The sequence below is a fragment of the Phallusia mammillata genome, chromosome 3 (assembly GCF_965637545.1).
Source record: "Phallusia mammillata chromosome 3, kaPhaMamm4.hap1.1, whole genome shotgun sequence".
NCBI classification, from domain to species: Eukaryota; Metazoa; Chordata; class Ascidiacea; order Phlebobranchia; family Ascidiidae; genus Phallusia; species Phallusia mammillata.
The window spans coordinates 10,172,685-10,185,469 of record NC_137254.1 but is presented as its reverse complement, the minus strand read 5'-3'; the positions used below and the strand labels follow the sequence as shown (position 1 = coordinate 10,185,469).

The 12,785-nt window shown below is 38.2% G+C and overlaps 1 protein-coding gene across 1 annotated transcript; it reads right to left on the bottom strand.

Annotated features, from left to right (window-relative positions):
* Nucleotides 1-3,216: 3,216 nt before the first annotated feature.
* Nucleotides 3,217-12,745, bottom strand: LOC145218593 (uncharacterized). The gene is made up of 4 exons (XM_080086000.1): nucleotides 12,588-12,745; nucleotides 9,164-9,304; nucleotides 4,973-5,147; nucleotides 3,217-4,511 (listed from the first exon to the last, which is right to left on the bottom strand). Exons 1-3 carry the CDS (start codon nucleotides 12,730-12,732, stop codon nucleotides 4,981-4,983), a joined length of 453 nt encoding a protein of 150 aa, XP_079942126.1. The 5' UTR covers nucleotides 12,733-12,745; the 3' UTR covers nucleotides 3,217-4,511; nucleotides 4,973-4,980.
* Between the last annotated feature and the right edge of the window lie 40 nt (nucleotides 12,746-12,785).

Here is a 12,785-nt window from a genome sequence, read left to right as displayed (position 1 = left end):
TACTACTTTAGTGAATAATTGCATTTAAATTGACTTATTTTTTTTTATTTTTTTTTTCAGATCACATCTTACACAACAGAGGCAGCATCTGTAGCATTTCTCATTGCCACCATAGCTATACTCTGCATACATCAGCGAAACGAGGATAGGACTCCCGTTCAAATCAGCTTGTCATTGGCTCTTCTGCTTCTTCACGCCACCAACATATCACATGACCTCGCGGTATCGCATGAAATCTCATGCATGATTTTCACGGTGACCGTGCATTACCTCTTCCTGTGTGTTGGTAAGCATGCAGGTTTTAAACGCAAATCAGTGAAATCGGAGTCATAACCTTGATTTCGTTTGCAGGAATGTGGCTCCTTATCGAAGGTGTTCGTCTAGTGATGGCCATCTCATTCCCATATGCATTTGAGGCACAAGATCCGCAAAACCGCGTTAGGGTCTTTATGGTCGTTGGTTGGGGCGTCCCAGCTCTTACAGTGGGTGTTGCTGCGGGTGTGGGGTTTTTCCACGATACTTACATGAAACCCCAACCGTTATTTGAGAAGTGTAATGATTTCGAAAACCAAACTTCATGTATTCCTAAGTATGACAGATGCTGGTTGACTCCCGGTACTCCGATCTTCTACACTTCGGTCTTCGCTCCTCTTGCTCTCATACTCTTCATGAACATCATGATCATCGTGAAAACCACACACGTGATGTACAACACAAGAAGGTTGCAAAACAGAGACGAGAATCCGGAAGTAGAGAATGCGCTGAGAGCAGCAAAGTCATTCTTTCTTCTGCTCGTAATGCTTGGAGGGACTTGGAGTTTGGCATTATTCACAGGTGTGTTGCGTACAAATAAAAACATGTATATTGATACCCAATCATTAAGCTTCATGGCGTGGAGACTGTTAAACTTTTAGATCTTATTGAATCAGTTCAGCTTCGACATAATATTTGCATTGTAGGCTAGTGTAGTGCCTCACAAAATCTGTTGGATGTCACAACTGCCCATAAACCACGTAACAACTGGAATTACTTAGTACCAAAATGGTTTTGCTTCAATGCCAATTCACGCAATATTGCTTTCAATACGTCCCTTTTTGCACGATTTAGAAGGTTTTACTAACATTAACAAATCTTCCAATATCCTTTTGGTCAATTGTAATCAGCTTGTGTATCACCAAGCAGATATCTCATCCCACCTTTTCCCAATCACTACATTTGACACATTCTAATTTTGTGCGTTTTTGCAGGAATCGGGAACGATATTTCGAACGAGGTGTTCATGTACATCAACAGCCTGGTTAACGGATCGCAGGGAATCGTCATCTTCCTGCTGTATTGCGTCATGAATCGCGTCATCAGACAGAAAATTCTACCGTGTAAGACTTGTTCTAATGAACAGCAACGAAACAGCGCAGACACTGGCTCATCGCAACTACGTTAAATGGTTAAGTAGCGCAATTTTGAAACCACCTGTTGAGCGATGTGTTTCAACACATTGACGTTTTTTGTTCAAGTCAGTGCAATAATGGCATAATTATTTTAGTTTTTTTATTAGATGTGTATAACTTGTCATGCTATTAATAGCACCATTGTCCATGCAACGTCGGTGTAATCGGTGCGATTGTTAAGTTTTTTTGTTCTTGTTTGATTCAAACTTTCCGCGTTGCGCTTTATTGGTTTTTTTTTTATAGCAAAACATTTAAGCTCTCATTATTTCTGTTGTACATTAAATCACACTCAAACACATGAACATAATGATGTCACATCGTATTCCAACGTACATGTTGTTTTTGCATATCAGTCATCTTTTCACCGGAATCTGTGATGTTACGATTTGTCAGCCCGTGTATTTTCCCGCTGTAACAGCTCTCCCTCTGTAGGCGTTTGTCTGTCTTTTTATCAGAAACTTCTTTACATAACCTTTATTGCACCATGGCTTAACATGCTAAGCGGTTGCTCGTATAGTGTTGTTCACATATTGGCAACAATGTAATGTCCTTCTGCTGAAACGTATTTGACACATATCAATTCGGCAATTTTTCAAGTTTCCAACTACCTAATTGAACAAGATTACAATTTTTTTAACGTTCCAAGTGTTAATAGTCCAACACCATTAAATGTGTATGTTCTGTACGTCTGTTGGGGGCCAATTTCCAAAGTAAGCAAAAACGTATTTTTTTAGTGCTGTGATGCTGTATTTTTTTTATAATTTGCTTTACTTTAAGTCTATTGTTTGAAATGTCACTTTTATGGTTGCATGATATTTTCTTTATTGCCTTTTTGGATACATTATGCTTATGTGGATATAACAGTAATAAACGTGTGTGATTTCACTTACTTCCTGTAAATGTTTTTTGAGAAAAGATTATTAGAACCATGTAGGCAGCAGCAGCCGTAAAATTAACCTAAAAATATTTACTATAGGTAATTTAAATTACTTCCAAATGTTTGTAAAATGAGAAAAAGAATAAAAGCCATAAGATTGACAGCAATTAATAAAACAAGAAACTAAAACAGCTAGGATGTTTTCTAGTCCAGGTCCCTTGGTACGAAGCATTTTAGCAGGGGATATGAGATAGTTTGTTCAGTTCACCAGGTGATTAGATCAGAAGCTAAATAACTATTTTAGTGACCACATACTTCATCGGTCAGGCAAGTTGTAAGCGCAGTTCTTTCCATACATTATGTACCCGTAATGAATTCTGTAACATTCTAGCCCATATTCGCTTTGTGTGGCATGTTTTCATTCGACAGTGTGTTTTATGGTAATGTTTTCTGTCAGGTATTTAACAAATAGCTTAAACTGAATGTTTAAATGAACGTGATTGGAATGTATTGGCCGCCTGTTCAACGAACACCTATGTAATGGTTTGAGTTGCTCTCGTCAGCCATTAAACCATTTTTTTATTTGACGTTTTTTTTTCAAATTTCAAAACTCCCAGAAACAAATCCCGATTAGGTTTTTTATGTGTGTATGTGTGTCAGGCGCGCCGGACCATTCGGCCAAGTTCCTGTCCACCAGCCATTACCCCATCCAGCCTATAAATGTTGCTTTTGAATCTCTAGCTCCCACTTCTGGCGATTGCTATTCACTTGCGAATGCAAAAAAATTGTTTCGACGGAAAACACAACATTTGCAAACAAGTCAGCAATTTTCCATAAGTCTGCACCGGCTGCGATTCTAGCAGCTTCCTTGAGCCAAAAACACAAAAACGGTTAATTGCAGTGACAGGCAGCTCGTCAGCGAATTTATTATCTTAACTGTTGGTAAAAAATGCAAAAACTATTTTTTTTCTGGAGAAAAATGATTAAAGTTTATGCAAAACAAACCATAGCGGCACGTATCACAAATGTAAGTCAAGTTGGGCCTTTCGTAAAGAGTTTGACCAAATTTCAGGTTATGTTCGGGCTTCATTGGAATTAACAGGCGTAAATGGGACCTGATTTCACACTCGGCCAACACTGTTTCGTTATTTCATCTCCATAAATGCAGATTGACTTTATTTTCAATAAATTTCGGGTACAGGTCTGTTTTTTGTGATGGTCCTTTTAGATTATAGCGGTTTTGAACCCAGTTTGGACATTTTACATTTCTGACACATGTTCATAAACCACAGTGCGGCAGGGCGACAAAAAGCGTTAAAGAGAATAAAGTTGGTTTCAAGCATTCTTACGCAGCAATGCTTCAGCCAGAAAAAAATTGCTTGTGGTGGGATTCGACCCAAGACATTTTCAGGCTTGGTGCTCTACCAACGCTCTGCAGCATGGACGTGCTAAAAGCCCAAAACGCTGGTGCAATGTGATACAAACAAGGAACAAATGAAAATAAAAAAGCAAGCAGACAACTCAATTTCCTACCGAAAGGCCAACAACAATCAACGAATGCAAACACGTGAAACGGTATAAATAAAAAAACAAAACGAAAAAAACAGCCATGATTTTGGTATTTGCATCTTATGATTTTAGGCTTTTTTGAGCATAAATTCATTGCTGAGATCAGCCCTGAAGTGTTCATGTAAACCAAAGATCACAGTACACACATGTATAAATCATAGTACGTAGGCAAGTCGGTCTGGGTTGGGATTCGAACCCCCCTACAGGAGCACATCCAGGGCTGGCTCTTCCAATAGACAGCTACCTGCCTCGTATACTATAACGTATACAGTAGGCCAAGCGTAGTTTGATCCGCTTAATTTTCGCAATGACAAGTTTCTAGTTGCCAATTATACAGAACAAAATATAGTGCACAGGAAAAAAACGTCCGCGACAAACGTAAAAAAACAAGGAAAATGCCAAAATGTAAACGCTTCTGCTCCATTAACTACCCAACTTCATTATGTGGTATAAACAAACAATGCAAATTTCTACATATTTTCTAGAAGTAGTAGAAAAAGTATTTTGTTTGTTGCAGTAAACAACCGTCCATTGATTTTACAGTGTAACCAATTCGTCGTTTTTGCCCCGTTGACTTGCAAGCGGATAAACTTCATTATCTTGGTCCATGACAAGTTCTGCAAAATAAAAACATATGTAAAATATTTTGGTATTTTTCCGACAATTTTCATTGGGCTGCCACAAAATTAGTTTGGGTTAGGGTTAGATCAAAATGTTGTGACTCTACAAGCTGGGTTAAAGCCTGATTTATGGCCACAAAAGTGTACATATTGTATTTTTAGGCGGGTATATTATGTTGCTTATTAGTATACCCAAGTTATGCCAATGCCTACGACGATTTGTCCACAAAATAGTTTAAGCTTAATATGATTAGAACCTTGTTTCGATTTTGGACTAAATTGAAACAGTTCCTGCATCGGAAATTTGTTTAAAAACAAGATAGGTGGCTTTACTACATAATGACGACTTATATATGTCACATTGTATTTCATACTTAACCACAAATAAACACCATAAGCCATACGTGTAACGTATATACGTATGTTACTTAAGATTCTATTTCAATTAGGTTACCTACCAGTGACTTCACGTTTTTCTGATTTCGTCATGCCGCGGCGCTAGCGACCAGAAATTGAGACAAATCGACGTCCACGCCAGGGCGTAACTGTATCCAAATGGAAAAACAACCCCTCCTGGAGTTGCAAGCAGAATTTGAAAGGTGAAGATAACAGATGATGTAAGCATACATAGACCTGTAAACATAATTATGTTAGATTGTCATAGTACGCCAGGCCTATTAAAGGCGTAATACAAAATCAGCCGGTCTCCCAAGCATTTCCATATGGCAAGGCAAAGGCTAGAAAAATCTAGTCTTTCTGGGACGTGCGCTTCAGGGCTGATCCCAGTGTGAATATATTCATCTTACGTTAGACTGTTTTACGATTTTCTTTTTTCTGTTATATTTACGTAACGGCCTTTTTGACGGTTCGTAGATTTTTCAAAAACCTCAAAATGTAACTATGGTTTAGGCCAGTGGTGTCTAAACATTTTTTTACACATAGATGAATAACTGGGATCAGGCCTGAAGCGTCGATGCAGACCAGCGATCACGGCGCACTCATATATAAATCACAGTACGCCAGGCCCATTGGAGGCGCTATACCGAATCAGTCGATCACTAAGTGTTTGCCACATGACAAGCCGTAGGCTAGCAAAATCTGGCCGCGGGCCTAACTTTGGATGCCCCTAGTTGAGGCTTATACAGCTATTCAACTCAGGGTTTTATCTTAGAAGTAGTCAAAATTACGAAAACATTTATCCAAACTGCTTATGTTGAACGATTATAAAGATATGTAATTTGCTCCATGCGCCACCCAGTGTCAATCATCATTGCTACAAACGGCCACAAAGGGCACTAGCGCTAAAGTTGAGTACCATGAGAATATGTTAGAGCTACTAACACAAGAACTCACTGCATATAGGTTTGCCAACTACTTATAAATGGCGCACAGTTATAAAAATTAGTAGTGCGATCGGGATATGGTTAGGAACGAAACTTAGCGTAAAAGACTAGGTTTTTAGGTTGATTTTAATGTTATTTTTATTATCATAAAACCTCAGCCCAACCCTAACTGCCCTAACCGTCAACATTTTTATACAAATTGAATTTAAAATAATTGCAAATGCCTATAAATGAGTTATTGCTAGTATGCCTAAATGCTTTCGACCTTTTTCAGTAATTAATCCTCATTTTTGAACTAGAAGGGTGGCTTTCTGATATACTTCCATTTTATATATTCTATACGATATTTACCAATTTACTATACACATCATTTGATCTACAAATATGATTGTTTTTGTAAACAAAAACTAATGGGTCCCCACACGCGTGTTTGTGCGGATTTACGGTAAACAAATGTTGCGGTGACTTTTAGATTTTTAAGGACAAATTTTTAGAAAGCATTAACCCAACAATAAACATTTTTTGTTCGTATTCTTTTTGCACTCTTATTGTCATTTAATTACAAAAACATTAAAAAAGAACGAAACAAATACTTTAATTTAATCTCTTGCTTTGACCCAGATATTGCCGTCCAAGGTCGGGTTTTAAACACATTTTTTTCTAGAAAGCTGTAACAGTTGTGTTACAGACACTTTAAATTAAAAAGCAATTTGCTACAAGTGTACACATAATAATTCGTTTTTCATTTAACTTTGTTTCGCAAAACCATTGACCTGTAGTAACCTCTCAGGGTGCAACGACTGTTTGACCTATTGACACCGTTTTCAATAGCACGCCGTCCTTACTGTTCAACAACACCGTTTAACCTAATTTATACATGCCTTGAGTGTTGATTCCTAAATTTATTGCCAAAAAAACACTACGTTATGACGAAAGAAAGTTCTGAACTGTGTTAGTAATACCTACTAGTTGACCTTAAGTAACCCGTGGTCATGCGGCGGCCGACCTGACAACGAGCATTTAAAAAAAACATTTATCTTGCAAAAATGTCAAGTTTATTTTTTCAACTTTATTTTGATTAACAAGTTTTGCTTGACATATACGAAACCGAAGCACGCTTATTAGGTTTAAATCACGTCATAGGTGTGAAACCTTTGCCAAAACTGAAAATGTGAGTGATAACTTAATAAAACGAAATAGCATTGCTGTGCAAAACAGCTGATTTCTGATCACCAAAACGACGTCTCGTAAAACGTCTGTCCGACGTCAAGCTGAGCCCTCCTGCTATCGTAAACCAGTGAGTTACTCTCTTGGTACTTCTGCCTACAGTGTCTTTCTTGACCAAACGAGCGTTAGACACATTTACGTTTCGGGGGCCTGTGGGTGAACCGCTGGGTAATTCGGGGTCAAACTTCTGGAGGATCAAGTTTGGATTAATAACTAACATATGTCCAAATTTGAATAAATCTGAAGCACTCTTTCTTTACCAAACGAGCGTTACAAACCAGCGTTAAAAATTTTACGTTTCGGGGGCCTGTGGGTGAACCCTTGGGTCATTCAGGGTCAAACTTCAGGAGGATCAAATTTTGGTTAATAACTAACATCTGACAAAATTTAAACAAATTTGAAGCACTCTTTCTTGACCAAACGCATATAACAAACCATGTTTTAAAAATTTTGCATTTTGGGGGCCTGTGGGTGAACCGCTGGGTCAATCGGGGTCAAACTTCAGGAGGATCAAATTTAGATTAATAACTAACATCTGTGCAAATTTGAATAAATTTGAAGCACTCTTTCTTAACCAAACGCGTCTAACAAGCCAGCGTTAGACAGAAAAAAGAAAAAAAGAAAAAAAAAATACGGACAAAAACAATATGTGTCCCCTTCAGGGAAGGGGACCCATAATTAATTGTAGACCTAAAACAAATGTTGCCATGCATGGTTTATGAACGCAAAATTTTGCTAACTTTCAAAAACATATTAGTGTACCTCATGTCAGCAGGGATTAACTTCGCTTTACGAAGGTAGACACTGTTGATAATTACTACAAAGGCGTATGTTTTACATTTGACGTGTCTACCAGAGCGCATATTTTGTATTGATTACTCAGTAAAACGCCCCAACAAAAAATGCTACAGAAACCAATGTTACGTAATGGTTAAAAGGCGTATACTTAAATGCAGAAACCTGGGAACTAGGGTTGGCCTGATAATACTGTATCGGCGCCAAGACCCGATGCTCATGGAATATCGGTACTCGCTCGGCACCTTGGAAGCATCGGCCGATACTATAAAATACGGGTAAACGTGCTTAGCCGGTAGTTTTAGCCACAATGTTTTGCGAAAAGTCGATTAATATAGACTTCCGACTCATCTTGTTTGTTTTCAAAAACATACAACATGTGCCGAAAGAACGATTTGCCGAATCAGCAAATTTAAGAGCGATTCGGTTTCCAAGTGATTAGTTGTATAAGGTAAAAAAGACGTTTAAACAAAGCAGTGTAAACCGGCGATCACGACATACGCAATCATAAATCCCAGGCCTTTTGAAGGCGCAATATTAAATCAAGACGGTCTCCCAAGCATTTAACACGTGGCAAGGCACATACCAGAAAAATCTAGCATGCGGTAGGATTCGAACCCAAGACAGGATTCTTTCCGGGATTTACGCTCTACCAACTGATTACACTAGGCTTAGTCGTAAACCCACCCAAAGTTGATTCACAAGAACCGTTGCCCGCCTCGTATGCTGCACTTGTCAGCTTCGTACTTAGGGGTAGCCATTTTAGGGAAGGGGGTCCATAACAAGTAATGGAAGTTGTAAAGGTTTCAAAAAGCCGTTTGTCTACACTCATTTGTCGTTTTACCTATAAAATTCGATTACACGGCATTCGATAGTATAGCGTGTTTTGTTGTTGTTGTTGTTTTCATGTATTGTTATAATTAGATTCATGTATTTAGTCACTTATGTTTATTGGTGGCTCAAGATATTTTTATGTTTGTGCCTTCGCTAAATATCTTGAGGGTGAATACCTAATTCATGCTGATTGGGCTGGAATGTGTCATATGGCTGAAATAGGGCGTCGCCGCTTGGTTCAGCAGCGTTTTTCGAAGTGATGCAGTAACATTGTTCATTGCTTTCATTTTAGATTGTTTAGTTTAACTATGCGTTCCTGAAAAGCCAGTGTGTGGGAGTAATGGTTTTCGTTGTGAGCTATTATTACAGAGTTCTGGGCCATTGCAAAAACTAGGACTGTTGAAATATTTTTGTAACACTAGTTATATTATTCTACGTTCTTACGCTTACCTGAAACAAAGATAAGAACATTTGCTAAATTTTCCCATCGTTTGTGTTTGGCAGCGTGATGCAATATAAGAGCGAGGATTTGAAAAATGGCAGCAATCAAGAGCAGAAGTGCCACAATTCTGGCAAACACTGGAACCAAACCTGAAACAAAATTTACTTCTATTATCATGCTAATCATAGGACTATGCTTTCGGGTTGGTTTGGACTGGAGTTGAATAAAACAAACGTGAATCGCGCCTGTCTATGCACTCAGCCTTATTTGTGCTACAAATTGACCAAAGTTTAGGGCTAAGTTATTGTTTAATAAATCGAGTTCGGGTCAGGTTTTCAGCCTGTACTTTGGGGTCCAATTTCATACCCGCTTTCAACCCTGGTTAAACGAACGGACGGGCACATAACATCAAACATAGTTATTTAAAAAGCAGTATAGAGTGTATTTTTTGTCATACTGCTCACGGTATAGTTTGCACGGTTAAAGTTAAAAATAAGTGGGGCAAAATTGACTATAGTGGCCAACCTGCAAATCAGCATGTTCTTTATTAGAAGAATTATTCTGTGAAAATGCCAACGGTTAGGGCTACTTAGGTTGGGGTGGGGATAGCGACAGATTTGCCACAGTGGACACGTACTAGTTACAAGTTCTACTGGTAAGTTTATCTACAATGTTGGCCATAGCGGTCAAATAGCAAATAGCAATAACCTTGTAAGATTACCAAATGGGACAAGTGGACCGGCGTTAAACAAATAAAGACGAAAAGAGATGACCTTGATGAAAATAATATGTGACTGCTAGTGGAAGAAAATTCCAGATATAAAGAGAAGTGATAAGTTACAGAACACAGCAAAAAACTAGTATTTAAGGTAAATTCATTCTAAGACTTCTGCACAGCTACGTCCATCAGGCGTTTTCAATTATTAAAGCACTTGAAGCATGACATTTTACAGCATCTTTATTTAGCTGCAAAGGAATGACTATAGCATGTGGTCATTAGCCATTGGTTTTAATTCATTCTTGCAAAAACAGTTTTTTGTAAGGAACTGAGGAGACTATTGATGTACTTAATATTCGGTTTGCCGAATGAATAATAATAGGTTGCGATTTGGCCAAATCCACACATATTTTGATCCCTTCAAGGCATAAACGTTCGTGTCGTTCGTGACTTAATCACTACGTATCACAGATTTTTTTGACGGTACAAAATTAATATTGCAGCAAATAGTTAAATTTTTAGTATCGTTTTGTATATTCTGGACAAAAGATTAGTAATTCATTTACAGGTTGGCAACGACAGCCAAGGCAAACCGAAAACCTCCAGAACTAAGTTAATAACACAGATATTCTATTGTAGTAACACCACTGTTTTGCTTGGCAGTAAAACTTTGGATTTATGTTAAAAGCTTCGCCTTATGTCACAAACGATTCGGTTTATTCGGCCATTTTAATTGCACAAAACTGCCAAATATTCGGACTTTTAAGGTGTCGCGCAGTGCACAGTCAATATTCTTTTTTGGAGTTTAAACCGGTTTGAATCGGATACTTTTACCCGAACTTGAAACAAAACCCGAATCCAAAAGTGTACATTTTTCTCTGGTTCTACATATGTTCTCATGAACATATGGAAGACAACATATGCTTAAACGACAACTAAACGACTTTATGGATAAAGCCATATATACACCCCATGTACCACTGTGACCATATGCGTCGATTCTCAAGGTGGCAGCCATTATAAAATAGCTATGCTGCCATCTCAGAAACTCCCTGGCATCGTATTTATATTCGTGTATTCCAGATATGCATTTCTTTTGTTGAAGTGCGCTTAATCAAACGGTTGTCTTTGAATAGGTGCAAAGCAAGTGTTAGGAAACTCTGTTTGCTTTTAAACAACACGGGGAAAACCATTTTGCGTTACTCTCGCCAGCGATTTTCGAGTTTTCCCCGCCAAGCAAGTCTGAACAAGACTTTTCAATGTGTGTTTTTACGTTAATATGTACTCAAAATGTTAATTGGCATTTCATTGTTACATACAGTGATCCGTTTCCTTGTGGCTGAAACGGCGAAACCGAATTACAGCGGTCACCCATGTGGTTAATTTACAAAAATATGTAGTTCATGTTCAAGAATTGCAAGCCGCATTTAAGTTGCGTTTGCCAAATTGTGCATGTAAAATTGATTTATATTTCTCTGTTAACGTATTACAAGCTACAGTTACGTTGCGTGCCTTATAAACCATACCATTTCATTCTGTATAGTAACGCTCCCCAGTACAACTTTTTCGGCCAAAACAGTGTCAACTGCGGTCATTACATCCAAACGTATTATGTTTATGCACCGACAATTCGAACCTTAACGCGTATGTAGTGGGGGTGTGGTTCCGTGAAGAACCAAGTTCGCCACTACACATACAAAAATATTTGTGAAACAAATCGACACCTATACCCCACGGTACCCATACACAATAGGGCGGGGTGCGCAATCTGCGACCCTGAACATGTATGCTACAACGCATGTACTGGCTGCCGTCAAAAAAGTAGTACTTTACATATTGGGATTTTAAAGCTGCTCCAAACAGATTTTATGGGACTAACTGACTTACATTAGGTACATATGTCCGACTTTTTGTACGCCTATTGTGTACAAATAATGCTAAAATTGCACCACATCATCTACAATATTGATAGTGATGTCATAAACAACAAAACTGATCGCTAGACTGTTCAGCTCAATCTGTGCATCAAGTTAGAAATTATTTTTGGCTTTTTAAGCGCCATGAGATATTATGTATACGAGATACACCTATTTTTACTTTTTTATGAACAAAAACAAGAAGACAGTTGGCGGCCGTTGGTGAAAAAAAGTATCTGCGATGCGGCCGTCAGCATAAGGAAAAGGTTGTGCACCCATGGTATAGGGTTACCATATCTGCCCTGGCAAAATTCCTGATCGTTTTAATAACTATCTTTGGCGACATCAAAATTTCGTTACAATACATTATGTAGCATGCTATTACACGCTACTAACCCAAAAGTGCTATTTTTTGTAAAATATCCTTACCACCACAGAGAAAAAAAATTTAGTTTTGTTTCTAAATAGGTGGCAAAACAAAATTTTTTACAAGATCCAGCCCTTTTAATTCAAGACGAGTAGTCGCATGAATAGAAGCGGTAGGGTGCATAGTACATCAAAATCAACACGCACAACTGTTATCATGTAAACCATTTAGTCCCCTAAAAGATTTGTAGAAACTACTGTAGACTGACGCGTTTTCAAAAATTATATTGGTACACAAGATTTTTCGCCCTAAATTCGGAAATGTTCGGAAAATTCCGGACGTCTCGTATCCCTACCATATACCCATGTGTCTGTGGCGGACCGTGCACGTAGGTTGAAGAGCGCTTACGTACAGCACTTCGAAGTACTTACTTGGAATAATAAAGAAGCATTTCCCGTCCAGACATGTTCTAAACAAGCCCGTTGAACGTTCGCGAGTTACAACCCAAGCTGGTGTCAATATTGCAAGTAAGTTAGTTGTTATGGTTCCCAGCAACACACCATTTTTAGAAAACATCCTATAATGTATTAAAGCTGTAAGAAACAAGTACATTGTTTTAATATCACGGG

Coding starts and splice junctions, on each gene's coding strand:
- LOC145218593 (XM_080086000.1), bottom strand. CDS start 12,732: ATGTTTTCTAAAAATGGTGTGTTGCTGGGAACCATAACAACTAACTTA. Junction 9,305..12,587: donor ATGCTTCTTTATTATTCCAA/GTAAGTACTTCG, acceptor ATTTTGTTTCAG/GTTTGGTTCCAGTGTTTGCC. Junction 5,148..9,163: donor TGTTCTTATCTTTGTTTCAG/GTAAGCGTAAGA, acceptor TTATGTTTACAG/GTCTATGTATGCTTACATCA.